Source organism: Urocitellus parryii, chromosome 11, assembly GCF_045843805.1.
Source record: "Urocitellus parryii isolate mUroPar1 chromosome 11, mUroPar1.hap1, whole genome shotgun sequence".
In the NCBI taxonomy this organism is placed as follows: Eukaryota; Metazoa; Chordata; class Mammalia; order Rodentia; family Sciuridae; genus Urocitellus; species Urocitellus parryii.
Genome location: NC_135541.1, coordinates 121,038,459 through 121,061,231, shown reverse-complemented (window position 1 = coordinate 121,061,231; position 22,773 = coordinate 121,038,459). Strand labels below are relative to the sequence as shown.

Below are 22,773 nucleotides of genomic sequence, written 5' to 3'. Positions count from 1 at the left end.
AAAAACTGCAATGGCTATGTAAGACAAATGTGCCTGAAGGTACCCGCTTTGGATCATCCCAATAAAAACTCACAATGAAAAAATAACTTCATTTTCCTAGTCAGGATCCAGCTGCATTTGACAATTTTAAATCAGTAAAATAGCATTTTCAAAAACAGAAAGAATCCAAACTGAAGCAGGGATGAGGATTTCTTAGAATTAGGTACTGAAAAGAAAAGGATGATCTTAAAATCATTTCCCCACTAATAAATAGTAAGGCTTTGTTTGTAACCAGTTATCAAAACTGACCCAACAGTAGTAAAATACAAAGAAAACTTCATTTGAGAGTAGAGGCTATTCATTTGGAAAAGGCTGGATCAGGCCAAACACCTACAAGAATGACCCTGTTGGGATGCTTCATTAGACAAGCACATTTCACCAACTGTTAAAAAGCTTCTGAGACAAATTTGTGATTCTAAGTAAACAGATGTTAATGCCACTGCAGAAATGAGAATTTCTTAAAAAAAAAAAAAAAAAAAAAAAAAAAAAAGGAACCCCTTTAAGTAAGGGGGCACTCCACCTCTAAATTCTGCAAAGGTCCAAGATGGCTCCCAGTACAGGCCCCAGAGTCTTGTTAAATCAAATGCATGCATTATTGCTAAGAAGAGTCATCGAGGGTCAAAACTGTTCCACTGTTTCCTATGGGGCCATCCAGAATGGCATCTGTTGTTTAGCTCGTGGTTGTGATGAAGGGTATTGATATCCCAAACTCCAGCCCTGTGGAAAACTACTTGCATTTTTATGACCTCCATGTTCCTCCTCTTCATCAGATGAATCTGCAGCATAAGCCACCAAGCCAAATCCCTTCTCTGTAGTTTTCATTTTTTTGGCTGGATAATCTAGAATAGAGAAAACAACCCCAACCCCATTCCCCACCAAGGGAAAAAAAAAAAAAAGATAATACCATAAATTCGTTAATAAAAAAAAGACGTTAATTTTAAGTGGTTAGTTGGACACCATTTTGAGGTCACAAGGTCAATGGTCACCCAAAAACGTTGAAGATCACACGAAAAACAGCATCAGCATCAGCAAATGTGAATCCACCAGAACCATGTAAGAAAACAGAGAAAGAAAAAGAAACACACAAAAAAAAAAAAAAAAAAAGAAAAAAGAAAAAAAGGAAAGTTAGCAAATGAGTCTTTGGGGGCTGATATTCACCTTTTAAAGAGTTAAAAGAAAGGAAGTTAAGAAAAGAAAAATATGTATTTTCTTCTGTTCATTTTTATTATGACTACAGACAAAGAACCAAAATGACCCCATGCACCACTATGGATTTAGAGTTTGGGAATGTTGTGGCAGCCACAGGCTGCCAGGGAGATGTGCTTCAGTTCCCAATACAAAGGAAACTGATCTTTTAAAGGAAAATAAAATCTATTAAATCTGTATGAGATCACCTCCAGGTATTCAGACGACATTAGCAATAGAATTTTGAAATGACCTACCAATTATTAGTATTTCCTAGGGTTTTAATGTCACTGATGCTACATATAAAATAAGTTGACTGATTCTTTTCTAGACACACGTCGGTTGAAAATAAAAGGCTGTAACTATACGCTGTCCTTATTAAAAAAAAAAAAAAAGTATTCTCATTAGACAGTAGATTATAGAGGGTGGATTAAACACCTGAATGAATATCAGGTTAGGAAAACTTATAGCTTGAGTCCAGTCCTACTTAGTCCCCTGTTCCCCCAGCTCCACCTTACTCACCATGGCTCCCTGTTAAGGTCCCAGACCCATTCCTTTCATCAGACTCAGTTTTTATTCCAGTCACTGGAAAGGCTGGTGGAGGCATCAACTGCCTGTTAAAAAAAATGAAAATCCGTTTGAATTCAATTTTTAACTTATCTGCTTCTAAACAGTAAAAGATATATCGCAATATTTTCCATTACTGCATCAATCACAACAAAGAGGAGTTTGATTCATGTGAGCTTTAATACAAGCTTTAGTACACTGCAGCTCATAGCAATAACCATTACTTATACAAAATAGTGCATAAGAATGACAACTAAATGTATTTGTATAATTGATCAAACTAACTTACCTGTCCCTCTCTCGCTCTTTGCCTGAGGAACTTGCTGGCTTCGATCCTGCGCCTTCAATTTCATTCTGACTGGAGAAGCCTGTACCTAAATTAGTCATATGAATGGGTCCATGCTATGAGCAGAAAAATACAGTGGCATTAGCAAACCTACAACTGCTGTAATGACTTTAGCTCCTTAATGTAACTGTCAAGTGCCTCATCTTTCTGATAAATTGGAATAAATTAAACTGTACTATATACTCCGGATTTGGAAGATAACTGTAGTCAAGTAGGGATTTCTAGGATTTAAAGATACTACAATTCATGCTTCGTTTTGAACCAACCACCCATAATTTAACTGGTTTCTACAAAACTGTAAAAAATTTGCTGTCTTATAAAGAATGACTGAAGGGGAGCTGGGTTTGTGGCTCAGCAGTAGAGCACTTACCTAGCACATTCAAAGCCTTGGGTTTAATCCTTTAGCACCACATAAAAATAAATAAAAAAATAAAGGTATTTGTCCAACTACAATTAAAAACTAACAATGATTGAAGGATTCTGGCAAGATGTATAGATGCTTCTGTTAAAACTGTACCAAAACCATGTACTTTTTTAAAAAATTATTTCTTTCTGTGGTGCTACAGATCAAACCCAGAGTCTCACACACACTAGGCAAATGTTTTGCCACTGAGCTTCAGCCCCAACCCTTAATCTTTAACTTTATGAATGATTATGTTTGTAATTATGTGTATAAATCACTCCATTTCCAACAGGTGTGTGTAGGGGAGTATGGGACACCCCCCCCTTAATTTAAAGGGGTTAAAAAAAAACAAAAAACAAATTGAAAGCCAAGGTTTAGACATACTGGTATATGGATAGCTTTTGGTGAGATATGCTGCAAAGTAAGAACTATCACAGGCTTTCAAGAGTCTTGTATGAGTAAGAGAAAACAGAGTTCTATACAACTCTTTCTAGAAGTTATTCATGGTAAACTTCTCTCCAGGTGGAGGGAGAGTTGTGTATTTTCTTTTCTTTTTTAAAAATATTTATTTTTTAGTTTTAGGTTTACACAATATCTTATTTTATGTGGTGCTGAGGATCGAACCCAGTGCCTCATGCATCCCAGGCGAGCATACTGCCACTGAGCCACCACCCCAGCCCAAGAGTTGTGTATTTTCTTATCACAATGAACCCAAAGGCAAAACCCACCCAAAGGAAATCACACTTGCTTAAATTAATTCCTCAAGAATAAAATCCTAAACTAAATGGATTCCAGAAAGCATAAATCCCGATACTAGAAGGACAGTTAATATAGATGTAAATTTATTTCTTTCTTTAAAGGGAGAATATAGTAGGAGAATAAGATGAGGAAAGGAAAACAAGGTATTTTATTTAACCTGATATCCAAGAAGTCCAGATTCCCGTTCATCTGGTAGCTCCTCTGTGAATCGTCTCTTCTGTGCCTGGGGTTGAGTTGGGAGTGGGGGCTGGGGCTGGGGCTGGGGGCCAGCAGGCAAGGCAGTTTTGACAGGAGCAGCAGGAATAAAAGGACCACTCATCGGACTCTGGGACCAAAACAAACCAAGGAGGAAAAACAATGTAACACTGCTCAACTAATGAATAAGTAAATACTTATTAGAATATACTTCATGTATCACATGCAGCTTTATCTGCTTCCTATATAATTTAACAGTATCACCCAGCCTCCCACCATCATCCTAGGGACATGAAATTAACAATCTATATACAGTTCTTTGAATTTTCATTGTGTATCTCTGAGGTATTAGGAATAAACATAACCATTAAAAAACAATAGCAACTTTAGCCACTTACTTCTGAAGTCATGAAGCGGGAACTTTCTCTTATTTAAAGCCCTTTCATCAATCTGAATCATACATGCAGCTAATGCGTGTGGCAGAGACAACTTCATTTAGTACTACCATGGTTATTATTAAGTTGCTATAACAAGAACAAGTTTAAGCTGCGTTCAGTAGCACATGCCTATAACCCTAGCAGCTCCGAAAGCTGAGGAGTTCAAAGCTAGCCAGTACAACTTAGCAAGGCCCTAAGCAACTTGGCAAAATCCTGTCTCTAAATAAAATATAAAAAGGGCTGGGGATGTGGCTCAGTGGTTAAATGACCCTGGGTTCAATCCCTGGTACTAAACCTGGCATGATGATACATGCCTGTAATCCCAGCAGCTCAGGAAGGCTGAGGCAGGAAGATTATGAGTTCAAAGCCAGTCTCAGCAATTTAGTGACGCCCTAAGCAACTCCATGAGACTCATCTATAAATGAAATACAAAAAAGGACTGTGGCTGTGGCTCAGTGGTTAACTGACCCTGTGTTCAATCTCTGCTTTAAAAAAAGCAAAAAAGAAGGCTGGGGCTCTGTGGTAGACCGCTTGCCTAGCACATGTTCAAGTCCCAGCAGAGCATTAAAAAAAAAAAAAAAAAAAAACCCACTAAATAAAGGTATTGCATCCACCTAAAACTTAAAAAAAAAATAGGAGCAAGTTTGACTATTTTTTTTAATATTTATTTTTTTAGTTGTAGTTGGATGCCATACTTTTTTAAATTTATTTATTTTTATGTGGTGCTGAGGATCGAACCCAGGGCCTTGCACATGCTAGGCGAATGCTCTACCACTGAGCCACAACCCCAGCCCCTTGACTAATGTTTTAAGTAGTTATTCCAAAAAAAGAATAAAGAGTGATCAAAACACGGTATACATTAGAGATAAAGAGCATTTCTAAAAGGAAAATTCACACAATCAATAACAAGCAGCTAACATTTATAGACTGTTTGGAACATCTTAGTTAATCATTACCACTCATGGAGATTTTATCCTTATGACCATTTTCTTGATAGTTCAAGTTATATCCCAAGATAAAACAGCTTAAAAGGGGAAAGCATGATGTATCCTGGCAACCTAACTCTAAACCTCCAGCTCTTAACTACTGTGCCATGTTGCCTCACAATTATAAAAGGGTTTCAACTCAAACTCAAGGAACTACAAATCTCATATTTATTTATTTTCGTTGTAGATGGACATAATTTTTTATTTATTTTTATGCAGTGCTGAGACTTGAACGCAGTGCCTCACGCATGCTAGGCAAGCACTCCACCACTGAGCTACCCCAGTCCCAGAACCACAGATCTTTCTGAATATAAAAAGGAACCTGGCACTGTAGAGTAAACCTAAAGTATCCAAGTTTGAGGCCAGCCTGGGCAACTATGGGAGAACTTGTCTCAAAATAAAAACAAAAGGCTGGGGATGTAGCTCAGTGGTAGTGTTCCTGGGTTCATTCCTCAGTATCAGAAAGAAAAAAACAACAGTACAATTTTTGACTACAGCCTGAAAACAGAATTTAGTTTACATGCTTTTGTTACAAACTGTGCAACCTTCTTCAGTGCTCACAGCCCACGGACAAGGAAGCCGGGCAATGGTTCAAGGCTGCAGTTTACTCTGGCATGGGTACACTATGAGAGGCCCACAGAGGAGGACCTGCCATAAATCCATTACCATGCTCCCATTAGTCTCTCCCATCTCCAACTGTTCTACATCACCCACACGGAAGAGCTTGACAAATCTATTCTTTTGTTAAAATTTCACTTTCTTACATAAAAGACCTAGCAAAATTTATAATCCTGGAAAGTTCATATATCTTTTAGGCTAGGAACATTTGTCAGAAAAAGATTAGAGCTGCTAAATCAGTTCTGACCCTTCAAAGGAGGGCTGTAGCCAGCTTCCTTCTCCGAGAACTCAGTTCTACCACAAAATTATGGGCAGGCAAACTATGATTCTGGCTTGTCAGTCATTTTTGTAAATTAAGCTTTAATATAAGTATACCCACTGTTCATTCAGACAGTGTCCATGGCTACTTTGGTGCTGTAATAACAGAATAGAGAGCAGCTGAGACACAGACTACCTGACCCAAAAAGCCTAAAATATTTACATAAGGCTCTTTACAAAAATTTGGCCGGCCATTCCCACTTTAAACTACTATTTGGTGACAAGACTTATGAAATTAAATTAACTCTAGGATGAGAAACAAAAATGTACACACTGTGATAAAGTATTCAGGTAGGTTAATAGTAGGAACACAGAAGACAAAAGGAAAAAAAATCTCACATTACATGGATTTATTTCTAGAAGACAACCATTTCCCCAGTTTTTTTTTCCCCCTCCTAAATCAAATGACAGCATAATGCATTCCCTGGCATCCTACCTGTCCAGTGCTAGCTGGAGGTTGCACTTGTGTTATCGGGTATTGTGTTGGCACAGGTGGGACTCCAGTGGGTAATGCTGGCAAGACTCCAGGTGCCAATGAAACAGCTGGTGGCACTATGCTTGGTACTCCATAAGGAGGTTGAACTGGCTGCTGAGGAGGGGGAACAACAGGGTAACCAGACTGATAGCCATTGGATGGATAATATGGTGGTTGAGGAGGGACACTACTTATAGCAGAGGGTTGTGTATAGCCTGAGGGGGGAAGAAAAAAAGTGTTTAATCAGCTGCAGCAGAATGAGACATTTTAGCTGAATATAAACTTAATATCTAGGGAAAAAAAATACTGAGGCTTGATTGGCTTTCCAAATTACCCTAAGTTGAAGGAACATTATTAGTGCTCTGGCACAGTTACTCTAGCCTCAAGTATCACACACAAAAATATCATTAACAAAATAGTTCTTAAACACTTCAAGATATACACACCTGGTAAAGGTACAGCAGTATTAATTTGATTCACAAATCTAGAGTACTCAGCATGAACCTAGAGAAGGAAAAACAAATCAATAATTTGAATAAGGCAGATCTACAAACTATTAAGCCACCTCATTGGAATTAGAAGCATGTATAATCCAAAATCCCCCCAAACTAGATTTAATTCTGTGGCATTAAAATCATCCAGAAAGCCAAAAAACATAACAACGAGGAAATTTCTTTTTTTTTTTGAGAGAGAGAGAGAGAGAATTTTTAATATTTATTTATTTTTTTAGTTTTCTTTTTTTTCGGCAGACACAACATCTTTGTTTGTATGTGGTGCTGAGGATCGAACCCGGGCTGCACGCATGCCAGGCAAGCGCGCTACTGCTTGAGCCACATCCCCAGCCCAACAACGAGGAAATTTCTAAACTGCTAGTACTAGTCAGAATTAATCATGTCTACTGGCTGACATGTCCTCAAGCTCCCAATTTTCTTCAATCTCTTCTTTACTACAAGCATCCTATGAACTGTAATTTCATGTATTAACAAATCAGGTTATATGCACAAAAACAAACAGTTCCCCAACAAGGTGCCCTTCAATACCAAAGAACACAAGGTTCAATGTATTCAACAGGAAACCCAATTTTCCATTAAGTGCTACAGAAAGTACTATGATTAACCTTTCAGTTATTTGTTTATAGAATAAAACAAGTGGATGGGCTGGGGTTGTGGCTCAGAGGTAGAGCTTTTGCCTTGCACATGTGAGGCACTGGGTTTGATCCTCAGCCCCACATAAAAATAAACAAAGATACTGTGTCCCTCCATGACAATTAATTAACTAATTAATTTGAAAAAGATAAAGCAAGTGGAATGAATATCGAGCAACTATCCCAAAAACACTGCTACTTGGTTTTATTTCATTATTTTTTTCAAGCTCACAGGGGTTGCCCAGACTGTAAACCAATCTTCACTACTGCTCCTGAGCAGCTGGGACAATAGGCATAGTGTCAGAGCTCTACTCTGCTTTTTGTTATGCTAACATAGCCAAAGAATGCCAGTGCAACCACCAAAAAAACAACTAGAAGGAATCAATCCTACCAGCACCTGGGTTTCAGACTCCTGGGTTGCTAAACCCTGACAGAATAAATTTCTGTTCTTTTAGTCAATGCTATCCATAATACTTTGGTAACACAGTCCCAGGAAACTAATACAGGTGGGGAAAAAAAGTCCAATCCATTCCAAAATGGCAGTGGGTCTTCTGAATCATTATTAGACAAATATAACTGACTGTTGGGGCTGAGGATAGCTCAGTGGTAAATGTATATTAAGGAACACTTACCTAAGCATGATAGGGGCCTTGTGTGGGCACCCATTTTCAATCCCCAGCACCAAAAGAAGAATGAATACGTATACAGAGAAATAAATATATATAATACATATTTATATATCAGTAACTCACTGTTTGCAAGAGATTTTCACAGAGCTTCTTGGCAGCAGCCAGACCTTCTGGTTTGGGATGACTGCAAAGAAATATGAAGCAGGAATTCAAAGGAGAAAATACAACATATAATTCTGTCTCATTTTTCATGCTATTTTGTCTTTCTCTGGGCAATGATACTTCTTGGCATAAGAAATACTTCAAGGTCATAAAATATTAGCTTTAACTGGAAGTTACTTTAAGCTTATCATAGCTCATTTATGATCACAGACTTATATAAGACCTAAGGACCTGAATATTAAAGACACACAGACTTAATTCAGTTATTTTTATTAACTAAATATTAAGTGATTACTCCTAGTGTTTACCTAAATCCCTAATATTATTAAGCCTTTTTGCTTGTTTGTTCTGAATCATTCTAGCCTGTTACAGTCAAAATGACAAGAATTCTGCCCGATCCATCCGTACCTGATGTAAATATACATAGGTTCAAAAGCTTCTCGGCCTGATGCTGGCTCAATGCAGCCTGAACCTTTGCCCCGTAGGAAGACTTTGGCACCTGTTTCAATCTGAATGTGTTGCAAATAGGAGCAGCCTGGACCTTCCACTTTCTCCTTCACATTAAAAGTGGGCACAGCATGTTCTAGACCCACAAATAACTTATCTTGAACATAATGCATCTGTAGGAAGAACAAAATACATCAGATTAAGCAGAAAATACATAATTAAATCCTAATCCTAGGGGTGGGGATATAGCTCAGTGTTAAGAGTGTTTGCCTAGCATGTGAGGCCTTGGGTTCAAACCCCACTACTTCCCCACACAAATACATACAAAAATCCTAATACTGTAGAAAACTGTTACACAAAATATTTTAATCCCCAAAACACATTTGATCACTTCTACCAAGAATACTCTACAATTTCTAATACAAATTCTATCAAAAAGCTTAATTTAAATAAAAACTTCAGATGCTGCGAGTGTAACATGCCTAGCATGTTCTAGGCCCTGGGTTCGATCCCCAGCACCACAAAAAAACATACAACAAAAAACAGAAAACCCCTTCATATTCATGCATCTACCTTACCCACAAAATAAACACCTTATTCTATTCAACAAGAGATATTTGCAAAGCAAAAATCCAGGATCCAAATTCGAATAAACACATTCACTTCCCTTCCACTGATTCAAGTCAATCAAAAATCACAGCACAGAGTGGGCTGTAAAACTGGAGTAGAATGTTGGGTCGTACAGTCAGCCCCAAAACTTTCTCCAGTGAGGGCTGCTCTCTCCAACCCTTTTTTCTAGGAGGAGTGTATCAGCAAAGTCTTGCTTCATCAGACTCAGCCTTCTTGGTCCTCCAGTTGCCATGAAGTTTACAAATACAAAATTAAAACTATTTTCACGTTGTACTATGTTCATACCCTTTGCTCTTCTCAATCCCCTTCCTACATTATATCAGAATAAAGATATAGTGAGAACGTATTAGTAGCACACTAATAGGATACCAGTAGCAGATTAACTCTCAGGTCAGAATTTTAGGGGTTTTCCTTCACACGTATTATGTGGTATATAGCACATACCATTTTTATAGAAACAACAATCCCTCGCCAAAACATACCCCTGACTGGAAGGGAGGCTTCTGGCTAACAGCTGGAGACAGCTGAGTAATGGGTGCTGGTTGGTGATAGACAGTGACTGTTGCACCATTAAAAGTTGGACTTGTCCCTGTGGCAGCCTTTACCACCCCATTGGTGATAATTTCCTTGATTCGGTTTACAGCTCCTAGGGAAAAATAAAGTCAGATAGTATACTAAAGAACTGAATGAACTGACTGATGCCCAATGACAAAGACAGAAGAAATGTTCAATTATTCAAAGCACTAACCCACTTTTTAGGTTAGCCAAAATATGTGGCTCCCCATACATGCTGGTGTGTAGCTGGTAAAGACTTTAGAAGAGCCATCAGGAACAGTTTGCAGATTTGAGATACACAGCCGAAAACTTTGCGCTTCCCAAGAAATAATATGTGAGCCAAAAACATTACTTACTGTCCACTAATTCCCGTGTCTGGCCCTGAACATGAAGATATAATGGACGATCCCTACAAAGAGAAATGCAAAAGGCTGATTCCAAACTGGTCAAAAGCAAAGGAGCCAAATGGCTCACCAAAATTTTGAGGGAAAAAGGACTGGGGGGATTAGGGACCGAACCCAGAGGGGCCTTACCACTGAGCTATATCCCCAGCCCTTTGAACTTGTAATTCTCCTGCCTCAGCCTCCCAAATTGTAAGATTACAGGTGTACACCAACATGCCTGGCATGGCCAAATCTAATTTGTAATGTTTGAAGTTTACAAAAAAGAAACAGGAGCTTTTGCTGGTAGTTTCTAAGAACATGGCTTTATAGCTGAGGCTATAAATTTTCCTTGTTAAATGGCCCACAGAGAGGTCAAAAGTGCTCATATGGATTCATGCAAATCTGGGCTTGAGTATCCAAAATAATGGGGAACACAAACTTTTAAAAGGTCCTGCATCAACTAAGAAGACACTTTAGATTCTAAAAGTCTAAAAGTTTAGATTTATATAATGAAGAAAGTAGTCAACAATTACATATGGCTAAGAAATGGCAGGTTTAAAAAAAAAATTCATAACCAAGTTCAAAACAGCAGCTAACACATTCAAAGTTAAAAGCCAATATTAAAAACACTGAATTTCCTGTTAGTGATGTAGCAGAGTGGAGAGCACAAGCTTAGCATGCTTCAGGCCGAAGGGTTAATCCCCAGCAGAAGAAAATATGTTTTAAAACAAAACAACAGCTGGGCGTGGTGACGCAGATCTGTAATCCCAGCTGCTCTGCAGGCTGAGGGAAGAGGGATGATAAATTTGAGAGCAGCCTAGAAAATTTAGCCAAGACTCTGTCCCAAAAAAACGTTAAGGAGCTGGGGATGTGTCAGTGGTAGCTTGCCTAGCATATTATGAGGCACTGGGTTCAATTCAGAGCATCGTATATAAATAAATTAATAAAACATCTAAAATATATATATATATATATATATATATATATATATATATATATATATATATAAAAGGGATGGGGATGTAGTTTAGTGGTAGAGCACATGCTTATTACTCACCAGACCCTAGCTTCAACCACCCCCCCCAGGACAGCAAGAAGAGATAGGAAAAATTTTAAAAAGGGTAAAATTTTATTTGTAATCTCAGGGACTAGGAAAACTGAGGCAGGAGGATCACAATAAGTACATAAGTTGTAACTCAATGTTCAAGGGCCTCTGGGTGCAACTGCCAGTACCACAATAAAAAATAACCAAGGCCATAGGTTCAATCCCTAGGCGCGCGCGCACGCGCGCACACACACACACACAAAACCCACAGGGCTGGGGATATAGCTCAATTGGTAGAATGCTTGCCTTGCAAGACCTGGATTCAATCACCAGAACCACAAAAAACAATAACCAAATACCCAAATCCCCCAAAACAGTGCATGGTGGTGCATAGTTGTTACCTTAACAACTCAAGAGATTGAGGCAGGAGGATTCTAAGTTGGAAGCCAGCCTCAGCAACTTAGCAAGACCTTGTCTCAATAAAAAATAAAAAGGTCTGAAAATGTAGCATGCAGCTTGGTGTTAGAATACCCTGGGTTCAATCCAGTATCACTGGTGGGAGTGGGAGTCTCATTTCCTGAATACTTGTCAACTGAGAGTAAAGCTAAAATATTAATAATGAAAGAAAAAAAATCTATTCTGCTGCCCTTCCTATCCCAGCAGAATACAACAGACACTAGTATGGCAGTTATGTAAAAACATGGATCTGTAACCGATGTGATTCTGCAAATCTGTATACGGGGTAAAAATGGGAGTTCATAACCCACTTGAATCAAATGTATGAAATGATATGTCAAGAGCTTTGTAATAGTTTGAACAACTAATAAAAAAATTTTTTTAAAAAAAGAAAAGGGCTGGGGATGTGGCTCAAGCGGTAGCGCTCTCGCCTGGCATGCGTGTGGCCCGGGTTCGATCCTCAGCACCACATACAAACAAAGATGTGTGCCCGCCGAGAACTAAAATATTACAAAATTCTCTCTTTAAAAAAAAAAAAAAGAAAAAATCTAAATTGAGATTAATTGGATAATCTACAGCTAATGATCATCATTTAGTGTGTGTGGGGGGGTGCTGATTAAACTCGGGGACACTTAACCATTGAGCCAGCCCTTCCAATTCTTTAAAAATTCGAGACAGGCAATCTTTAAAAAACAAATACCAAATGACTCCTCTGATATAAGGGGAGGAAACAAGGACAGGGTAGGGACGAAGAGCTTGAGACGAAGATTTTCATTAACAGGGTTGAGAGGTGGGAGGGAAAGGAAACGAGAAGGGGAATCGCATGGAAATGGAAGGCGATCCTCAGGATTATACAAAATGACATATAAGAGGAAAGGAGGGGTAAGACAAGATAATTCAAATGGAAGAAGTGATTTACAGTAGAAGGGGTAGAGAGAGAAAAGGGGAGGGGAGGGGAGGGGAGGGGGGATAGTAGAGAATAATACAGACAGCAGAATACATCAGACACTAGAAAGGCAATATGTCAATCAATGGAAGGGTAACTGATGTGATACAGCAATCTGTATACGGGATAAAATTGGGAGTTCATAACTCATTTGAATCAAACTGTGAAATATGATGTATGAGGAACTATGTAATGTTTTGAACGACCAACAATAAAAAAAAAAAAATCAAAAAAAAAAAAAAAAAAATTCGAGACAGGGTCTTGCTAAATTACTTAGGGCCTGGCAATATTGCTGAGGCTGGCTTTGAACTTGGATCAATCCCAAATCACTGGGATTAAGACATATGCCACTGCCCAGGCTGAAATTTTACTTTAGGTACTGGGGATTGAACCCAAAGGCACTTTACCACTGAGCTAGATCTCCAGCCCTTTGTATTTTTATTTTAAGACACATTCTCACTAAGTTACTAAGCCTGGCTTTGAACCTGTGATCCTTTTGTCTCAGCCTCTCAAGCCACTGGGATTATAGGCATGCACCATCAAGCCTGACTGAACTTTTCCTTATTTAAAGGGAGGGACCAGAGATAAGGTCATGGTAAAGCCTGTGCTTAGCATACATGAAGCCCAGGTTCAATCCTAACCCATTTGTGGGGGGACAAATTCCACAGGAAAAAAGTTCAGAAGCATACATGTTAAATGTTAACCATTTAGAGAGGGGTTGTGACTCAGTGGTTCGATCCTCAGCACCACATAAAAATAATAATAATAAAAATGTTAACCATTATTACCTTCTTGTATGATTTCTTGTAATTTGTTTCTTACAATTAAAAAAAAGTGAAATAAAATAGGAAAAGTGACAGAAAAACACCTGTCAACATCTTTTTTTAATTAAACTTTCAGTACCCAGGATTAAACATAGGGGCACTTTACTACATCCCCAGTCCTTTTACTTTTTATTTTGAGGCGGGGTCTTGTGTAAATTGCCCAAGCTAACGTTAATTTACGATTCTCCTGCCGCAGTTTCCCAATTAACTGATATTACAGTCGTGCACCACCATGCCCAGCTACCTGCCAATATTTCTCACACTTATTTAAGAAGCCCAACATTATGCTGCAAATCATGCACCCCCACTCCAAACCAAACATCCTTTACATATATTACCTAGAAATGAAAAATATGAAATGAGAGTCAAATGCCCAATCCTTCCCCAAACCAGAGGACAAGCATACACACACACCCTGGTCCCACTTTAGCTTTCTCCTCAGTTGTCATGAACCTCCCTCGAGTTGACACAGCAGCTCCACTAAGTCGGCTGATCTAAAAGAAGAAAACATTCTATCAAAAAGATATATACACATATCAAAAAGTCATGATACATATGAATGTATACATAATTATGAATATATAACTATGTTAATAAAAAGATGTGGTACTTAATGGATTTCAATGACAGCAAGATAAATTTCCATCATAATTCATTCATTCTATCAATCAAGGCAGAAAAAACTTCTATACCTTAAATTCTTATTCTATGGTTTCTTAAACAAACGGGATTCACCCATCTGTTTCATTACCGCTTCTGCAGTTAAATTAAACTCTATCTGATTTTGAAAACATGGACCCAAATCCCCCTCATAGATATTTGACTTCTACTTGAGCTCAGACGTGTTTTTTTCTTTATTCACATGCCACTTTTCCCAAGAGTCCCAACTCTTTCGCACCTCGTCTTGTGTCTGTCCTCGAGTCAGCAAGTTCCTACACGTGAGGGGCACATCATTGATTTCTACTTCAGCTACCACCAGGTCATCCTTGCTTTTATTGCTAGTTAGGCCTTTGCCAGGGGCCTGAAGCTACAAAGACAAAGAAATTAGATTATGGTGTTTATATATAAAATACTCATTTAGTTGTCTAGTTTAAAACTATCCCTTTACTATTTCCATCATCTCTTTAATTCTTTACCTATCAACACTTTTTAAATACAGTCTTCATAAAAGATATAAAAAGGAAATAAACAATGACACCAAGTACAGACAATTTATTTGAAGGCCACCATCAAGATTTGTGACCTTGACCCTGTGTGCACTTTTATGACCCCATCATCATGGAGACTCTATGAGCTAGAAGCTGCAAAATTCTAGAAAGAAAAATTAAAGGTCCAAATTTACAGTTCAATCCAGGGACTGTACAGCATAGAGAGAATGCACAAACCCATACACCTCATTCATACAATAGCCAAGTTACCTTCTGGTAACCCCTAATCGCAACTCACCAAATTCAACTAATTCTCTCCTTGCAATAATCTCAAAATCCCTTCAATATGAAAAAAAAATCTAATCTGATTTCAATTTATTTTTAAATATTTATTTTTTAGTTGCAGTTGGACACAATACCTTTATTTTAATGTGGTGGTGAACCCAGGGCCTCGCATGTGTTAGGCATCTGCTCTACTACAACCCAAGCCCCTAATCTGATTTCAATTTAAACCACGAACAACTCTAGAGCTGGGTCTGACTGTTACCTGGTGATGGTGGTGGGGGGGGGGGGGTGGAGGGGCTGTTCAAGAAAAATAAAATGCTATTTTACAGCACATGCCTACCATGAATGAGGCCCTAAATTCGATCTCTAGAACCAGCAGAAAAAAATTAAAAAATAAGTAAAAATAAAAACATTGTTTAATGTAGATGTTAGATGTATTTTTAAAATGTGGAGGCAAGCTAGGCATGGTGGTACATGCCTACAATCCCATCAACTTGGGAGGCTAAGGCAGAAGGATCCCAAATTTGAAGCCAGGCTCAGTAATTTAGCAAGGACATAAGCAACTCAGCAAGCCGGTCTCAAAAAATAAAAAGGGTTGGGGTGGTAAAGCATCTCGGGGTTCAATTACACACACACGCTTCTAAAAGTAAATATCAAAATATCAATATTGTTGGACAGGAATTTGTGATAATCAAGTGTTCTATATCTGAGCAGTCCAATATGGTTACCATCAACCACACGTTTCTCTATAGCTCTTTAAATGTGGCTAATGTGACTAAAAAGTAGGATTTTATATTACATTTAATTTATATAGCTGTACATAACTGCAACTACCACACCGGACAGTGGCAGTATGTATCACCTATTAGAAAAATGAGGTTGAAGAGGGGATTTGGGGATAGTAAAGATGGTGGAATGTGATGGACATTATCACCCTAGATATATGTATGACTGCATATATGGTACAATGCTACATCATATACTGAGAAATGAAAAGTTGTGCTGCAATTGTGTACAATGCATCAAAAACGCATTCTGCTATCATATACACCTAATTAAATAAAGAAAACTGAGGTTCAAGATGTCAAAGCCAGGTAGTATTTCGTCTAAATCCAGTATACTTTTATATTTCATGTTGCTTCCAGGAAATTATCCAGGGGTAGAGGGGGTTGAATTGAAACCAAGGCCTTGCAGGTGCTAGGCAAGTGATATAACACTAAGCTACATTCCTGGTCCTTTTTATGTTATTCTGAGATAAGTCCTACTATGTTGCCCAGGCTGGCCTTGAACTCGTGTTACTACTGCCCCAGACTCTTGAATCACTGGGATTATAAGAATGTACCACCCTGCCTCAACTATCATTTTATTTTTTTTTTATTTATTCATTTTTTTTAGAGAATTTTTTTTTAATATTCATTTTTTAGTTTTCGGCGGACACAACATCTTTGTATGTGGTGCTGAGGATCGAACCCGGGCCGCACGCATGCCAGGCGAGCGCGCTACCGCTTGAGCCACATCCCCAGCCCTCAACTATCATTTTAAAGATTAATTTTAAGAGAAAAAAAAGAGTCTAAATATTCAAGTATTATTCCTTTGCCAATATGCTAATTTTGTTGTTGCAGTACTGAGACTGAACCCAGGATGTTCTTAACCACTGAACTACATCCATAGCCCTTTTTATTTATTTATTGTTTAAATTTTGAGACAGGGCCTTGCTACATTGCTCAGGATGGCCTCAACCTTTCCATTCTCCTGCCACAGGCTCTGGAGTTGCTGGAATTACAGGTGTGTGCCACCATTCCCAGCTGTCAATGTGCTTTCAATTTTTTATTTTTTTCCTCAAAGACCTTAGAAAGGGATAACTGGCCTATATAATCTTTGCAAATCATAAAAAATATTGATTGTGTGTGTGTCTGTGTGTGCGTGTGTGTGGTGTGTGCTTGGGATTGAACCCAGGGCCTTGTGCATGCAAGGCAAGCATTCTACCAACTAAGCTACATCCCTAGCCCTCTATACTGAATTTTTTTTTTTTTTAAAGAGAGAGTGAGAGGGGGAGAGAGAGAGAGAGAATTTTAATATTTATTTTTTTTTTTAGTTATCGGCGAACACAACACCTTTGTTTGTATGTGGTGCTGAGGATCGAACCCGGGCTGCATGCATGCCAGGCGAGCGCGCTACCGCTTGAGCCACATCCCCAGCCCTATACTGAATTTTTAATTCACTAAAATTTCTCTCCAACTCTCAGAACTTTAATATTTCAGCATCCAAACAGGTTATTTTTTTTTTTTTAAAGAGAGAGTGAGAGGGGGGGGGGAGAGAGAGAGAGAGAGAGAGAGAGAGAATTTTTAATATTTATTTTTTAGTTCTCGGCGGACACAACATCTTTGTTGGTATGTGGTGCTGAGGATCGAACCCGGGCCGCACGCATGCCAGGCGAGCGCGCTACCGCTGAGCCACATCTCCAGCCCCAAACAGGTTATTTGTTTTGGCCTTACTGATAAACATTCTATAGAACTGGAAGGCTCAAAAAAAATTGCATATTCAAACACAGAACTTACATCTTCACAGGAATGATGGGACTGTAAAGACTAATTTGAGTCAATTTTTTTTTCAAGCAGGAATTACAAGGGAAAGAGATACTATGGAACACAATTCTAGAGGCTTTCAACCAAAAAATGAACATCCAATTGTATGAGGTGACCTTGAAGTCACCTGTGCCTGTGCCCACCATTAACAAATCTTGTATGTGTTACTTTACTCTCACGAGCCTAATTTTCTTCCTGTGTTAACCAGTAATAATCATGATTGCAAAGTTTTTTTTTTAAGTTTACAAAGGACCCAGGTGGTGATGCATGCCTATAGTCCTAGCAACTGGGGAGGCCAAGGGAGGAGGATTACAAGTTTGAGGCCAGTCTCAGCAACCTTGTGAGATTCTGTCTCAAAATATAAAATAGGCTGGGGATGTAGTTCAGTTCCTGGGTCAAATCCTCAGTACCCCTTCCTCAAAAAAACGTTTAAAAAGTTTACAAAGCATTTTTTGTAATTATACCACTAGCCATTATCATCATTATTCTGTACATAAATTCTTTCTTTCTATGGCTAAGTAAAAGTTTCAGGGATGGAGCTGTGGCTCAGCAGCAGGCGCTCGCCTTGCATGTGTGAGGCCCTGGGTTCGATCCTCAGCACCACATAAAAATAAGAAAATAAAATAAAGGTATTGGATCCAACTACAACTAAAAATAAATAAATAAATATTTTTTAAAAAAAGTTTTCATCAGCTAGGTTCGGTGGTGCACACTGTAATCCCAGGGGCTTTGGAGGCTGAGACAGGACAACTTCAAGTTCAAAGCCAGCATCAGAAAAAGCAAGGTGCTAAACAACTCAAGTGAGACCCTATCTCTAAATAAAATACAAAATGGGGCTGGGGATGTGGCTCAGTGCCCCTGAGTTCAATCCCCAGTAACTCCCCCCACAAAAAGTTTCAATCAGACCCTTTCTAAGCGTGAGATTCTAATTATACCAGAAATTTTATAAAATAACACCCTCATAATCTATATGAAAATAACACACTAACCCAAATATAAATTATAACTCTATTTTAGTTCAAGTTTAATAACACAGTTATTAAAGTTATTAGATTCTAATTAGAAGCAACACTCTCAAATTCAGTTAATGTACTTGAATTATTCTGACTTCAGGAACAAAGTACGTATATCAAAAACAGATTTCAGGGCTGGGGTTGTAGCTCAGAAGTAGAGCGCTCACCTAGTGCAAGGCCCTGGGTTCGATGCTCAGCACCACATAAAAATAAATAGATAAAATAAAGGCATTGTATACAACTACACCTAAAAAATAAATATTAAAAAAAAAAAGATTACAGAGGCTGGGGTTATGGCTCAGTGGTAGAGCGCTTGCCAAGTGCTTGCCTAGTGAGGCACTGGGTTCAATCCTCATTACCACATATAAATAAGTAAACAAAATAAAGTTCCAACAACAACAACAACAAAAAGGTTACATTGCTTTTAAATGATTAAGTCAATAGAACTTGAGTGAAGCATACAAGCACAAGCTACTCAGTCCATAAATGAAACCAGCCCAATCAAAACAGCCATCTAAAATACCATCAGTAATGCTCCAAAACTAAACAATATTTAAATTACGGCATCCCTATTCTCCTTCATTAACAGTAACAAATATGAGATTACAGCATTATAAAACTCCTAAAATTGCAATTAGCCCAGACGTCGATTTTGAATACCTTCTCAGCAGCATTCTGTGTTGGTTTCAGCTTCCCTTTGGCCATGAGCATGGCATTGATCTTGGCAGCCACAGCAGCAGCAGCATCCAAGGCTCCTGAGGGAGCAGCTGTGGCACCCCCAGGACTTCCCCCACTGCTAGAGACCTCACCACCTGGGGCCGCCGGTGGGAGGAAGAGAAGTGGGGCTGGAGCAGGTTGGTCCCATTTGCTGCGGCGCCTACAGGTAGAAAAAGGAAAACATTAAGCCCTAAAGCGTTCTTGTGTACCATTCTTCCCTTACTACGCCTCAGCACCCCATTTCCCGTCTGTCATGTTCCACATTCGTCTACCTCCTACCAGGTCTAAAATTCCCATCTCTCCTTAGACAAGTACAGCATTTCCTTCAAACCCCATTTCTGTCAATCCCTTCCTAAACTCTTCCTTTCCCGTAACCTCAATCGAAAGATTTCTCTCGGTCCCACATGCCCTTGCTTTTTGCCTTCTCCTTGCCTCGCATTTCCATTAATTCCTGGTTCCCTTCCCCTCCGATCCTTGCCAGCCCTTTTCAGGGGCCCGAGGCCTGCTCAATACCCTTCTCCCTAAAAATCTGGCCTTCCATTAAGCTTAAGTGCCCCTCCACCCATACGCAGCTTCCCACGGTCCCTCCGCCTCTCCTATGCCCTCAAGCTCGCTACGATGCCCTCGCCCACAAAGCTTTACCCTCCAGCTCCAGGATGTGTCGCGCTCCCCGCGGACATGGCGACCGGCTCTACTCAACCACCCGCCAACTACCCCACTACCACTTTCCCGTCACTTCCGCCCCCAACACCCTTACGCACACCCTCTTCCGGTCGCGAGGCCGAGCGGTTCCGGTAAAAATGTCGATTCCGATTGGACACTTGGTGATTTAATGGCGTTTGGAGTTTCTGAGACAAGGTAAGGTGTGACTTTCCGGCTGGCGCTTTGCCCTCAAGAAAAATGGCTGCTATGCTTAATTTAAATGCATAGTTTTCGGGGCGGCGGAGGGGGGGGTCGGTGGCGGAGCGGGCTGCCTGCGAGAATCCATCTTTGTTGTGGGCAAGTTGGTAGACGAGGAGACAATACGCATGAGTCAGGGAATTAAAAAGGTTTCCCCCCGAATTCTAGTGCGTTTGCGTGGCGTCTAAACCTCTACCCAGGGCGAAAGCCTTCCTGTGGCTCCCATTTCGTTTCAGTTACCTGTTAAGGGAAAGGGAAATCATTCGTTCCAAAGGTCATTTAAAGCCTCTCTGGTTTTGTTTTTCGTTTCCGTGCGCCTGGCAATGTGTGTCGAGATACGCCGCCGTCTTGCCGTTCTGTACTCGACGCGGCCGAATAGCGCGCGGGCACCTACGTAGAATAGAGTTGTATAGTAAGCATCAGGACAAGGTGCTCGGGTTGCGGGGACTATTAAGAACAGGAAGTACGGGGCTGGGGATGTGGCTCAAGCGGTAGCGCGCTCGCCTGGCATGCGTGCGGCCCGGGTTCGATCCTCAGCAGCACCACATACCAATAAAGATGTTGTGTCCGCCGAGAACTAAAAAAAAAAAAAAAAAAAAAAAAAAAAAAAAGAACAGGAAGTTAAACAGCCGGTTGAGGCCTGGAGAGGCCGAAGTTATGAAACGGGCTCTTCTGGGGTCTGCGACGTTTGGTTTGGCCGGCCGGCTGTCGGGGCTAGATAATGAAAAGTCTTGACTGCCAAGGCCGTTTGAGTTAATACGGGAGAACAGTTTTTCTTTTTATTCCTTTTCGGTACAGGGAATTGAACCCAGGGGAGCCTTCCCACTGAGCCACATCCCCAGCCCTATTTATTTTTTTTATTTTGAGACAGGGTTTCTTTAAATTGCTTAGGGCCTCACTAAATTGTTGAGGCTGGCCTCCAACCTGTGAGCCTCCTCAGACTCCCAAATCCTAGGATCACAAGATTACAGGCCTTCGCCACCAAACCAGGCAAGGCCAGGGGATTTCAACTATTAGGGTACCTTGGAGATGCCAGAAAATCTAGATGGAATAATAAATAATATAGAATGCTTTCTTTTTCAAAGATGTTTACATTGCAAATATGATTAATAAAATACAAATTCATTTAAAAATCGATTTATGGTGTTTTACTTTCAGTATTTAATAAATAAAATGAATTCCTTACAAAAGCCATCTATATCATGTGAACCGGCAGGTGTATACATATACACACACACACACACACACACACACACATACACACACATGGCTGCCATTATATTTCTGGATTGTTTTTATTTTATTTTATTTTGAGACAGGGTCTTGCTAAAATGCCCAGGCTGGCCTCCTGCCTCAACCTCCCACTTCACAGGGATTTCAAGTGTATGCCACTACACCTAGTTTAACAAGAATTTTTTGCTGGGTTGGGGTTGTGACTCAGCAGTAAAAGCACTCACTTAGCTTGTGCAAGGCTCTGGGTTCGAACCTCAGCACCACATATAAATAAATAAAGTAAAAAAAAAAAAGAATTTTTTGCAGGAACAGGTGTTAAATTTTAGCAATTTGGTAGGATTGATGTAATCTTATAAGTATTCTTTTTTTTATGTATTATTACAAATAATTCTGATACTAGACTTTTTTTTTCCCCCCTGAATGTGTGTGTGTTTTTTTTTGCTGCAGATTAAACTCAGGGCCATCTACCACTAAGCTATAAACCCCAGCTCTTTTGTATTTTTTCTTTGAAACAGAGTCAAAACTGAATTGCCAAGACCAATCTGGAACTTGTGATCCTCCTGCCTCAGCCTCCCAGTTACTGGAATTACAGGTACACAACAAATCACCTATGTTAATGGTAGTTTTCTTAATGTTGAACACTCCTTCTATTTTCAAATAATCTTATTCATCTTGAGACATCATTCTTTTAATACACAACTGGATTTGATTTTCTGATATTTTGTTTATGAGTTTTGCATCAGTATTCACAGGTGAGCTTTTGGTATTTTAAAAATTGCAATTGGGGCTGGGGATGTGGCTCAAGTGGTAGCACGCTTGCCTAACATGCGTGAGGCACTGGGTTCGATTCTCAGCACCATATAAAAACAAAAGATAAAGATATTGTGTCCACCTAAAACTAAAAAATAATAATTTTTTTTAATGTAATTGTGGGGACTAGGGATGTAGCTCAGTGATAAGAGTGTTTGCCTAGCATGGGCCAGGCCCTTGGTTCAATCCCCAGTACCCCTTCTCCTTAAAAAAATAAAGTTATGAATTTATGCTAGCTTTGAAAAATTACTTGGCAAACATTTAACTTTTTTTCTCTTCTTTGAGTAATTTAGGGATTATTGTCCCATTTATTTATTTTTTTTTAAGAGAGAGTGAGAGAGGGGAGAGAGAGAGAGAGAATTTTTAATATTTATTTTTTAGTTCTCGGCGGACACAACATCTTTGTTTGTATGTGGTGCTGAGGATCGAACCCGGGCCGCACGCATGCCAGGCGAGCGCGCTACCGATTGAGCCACATCCCCAGCCCTATTGTCCCATTTAGATTAGATTTGATGTGGGCGGGGTGGCATATG

The 22,773-nt window shown here is 39.5% G+C and overlaps 1 protein-coding gene and 2 non-coding genes across 4 annotated transcripts; all 3 read right to left on the bottom strand.

Moving 5' to 3' along the window:
* Nucleotides 1-503: 503 nt before the first annotated feature.
* On the bottom strand, nt 504-20,016 carry Khdc4 (KH domain containing 4, pre-mRNA splicing factor). Of its 2 annotated transcripts, XM_077791028.1 has the most exons (14): nt 19,940-20,016; nt 19,241-19,457; nt 14,448-14,576; nt 13,964-14,043; nt 10,252-10,304; nt 9,823-9,986; nt 8,672-8,883; nt 8,225-8,285; nt 6,775-6,832; nt 6,290-6,543; nt 3,457-3,624; nt 2,081-2,193; nt 1,747-1,838; nt 504-878 (listed from the first exon to the last, which is right to left on the bottom strand). In XM_077791028.1, exons 1-14 carry the CDS (start codon nt 19,975-19,977, stop codon nt 679-681), a joined length of 1,839 nt encoding a protein of 612 aa, XP_077647154.1. In that variant the 5' UTR covers nt 19,978-20,016; the 3' UTR covers nt 504-678. The 2 variants fall into 2 exon arrangements, with proteins under 2 accessions (XP_077647154.1, XP_026260768.2); XM_026404983.2 differs by lacking the exon at nt 504-878 and having other exon boundaries at nt 1,748-1,838; nt 2,081-2,165.
* On the bottom strand, nt 5,452-5,588 carry LOC113194120 (small nucleolar RNA SNORA42/SNORA80 family). Its single transcript, XR_003302232.1, has one exon. It is a non-coding gene; the product is annotated as a small nucleolar RNA SNORA42/SNORA80 family (small nucleolar RNA).
* LOC113194121 (small Cajal body-specific RNA 4) lies at nt 9,438-9,566 on the bottom strand. Its single transcript, XR_003302233.2, has one exon.
* Nucleotides 20,017-22,773: the final 2,757 nt, after the last annotated feature.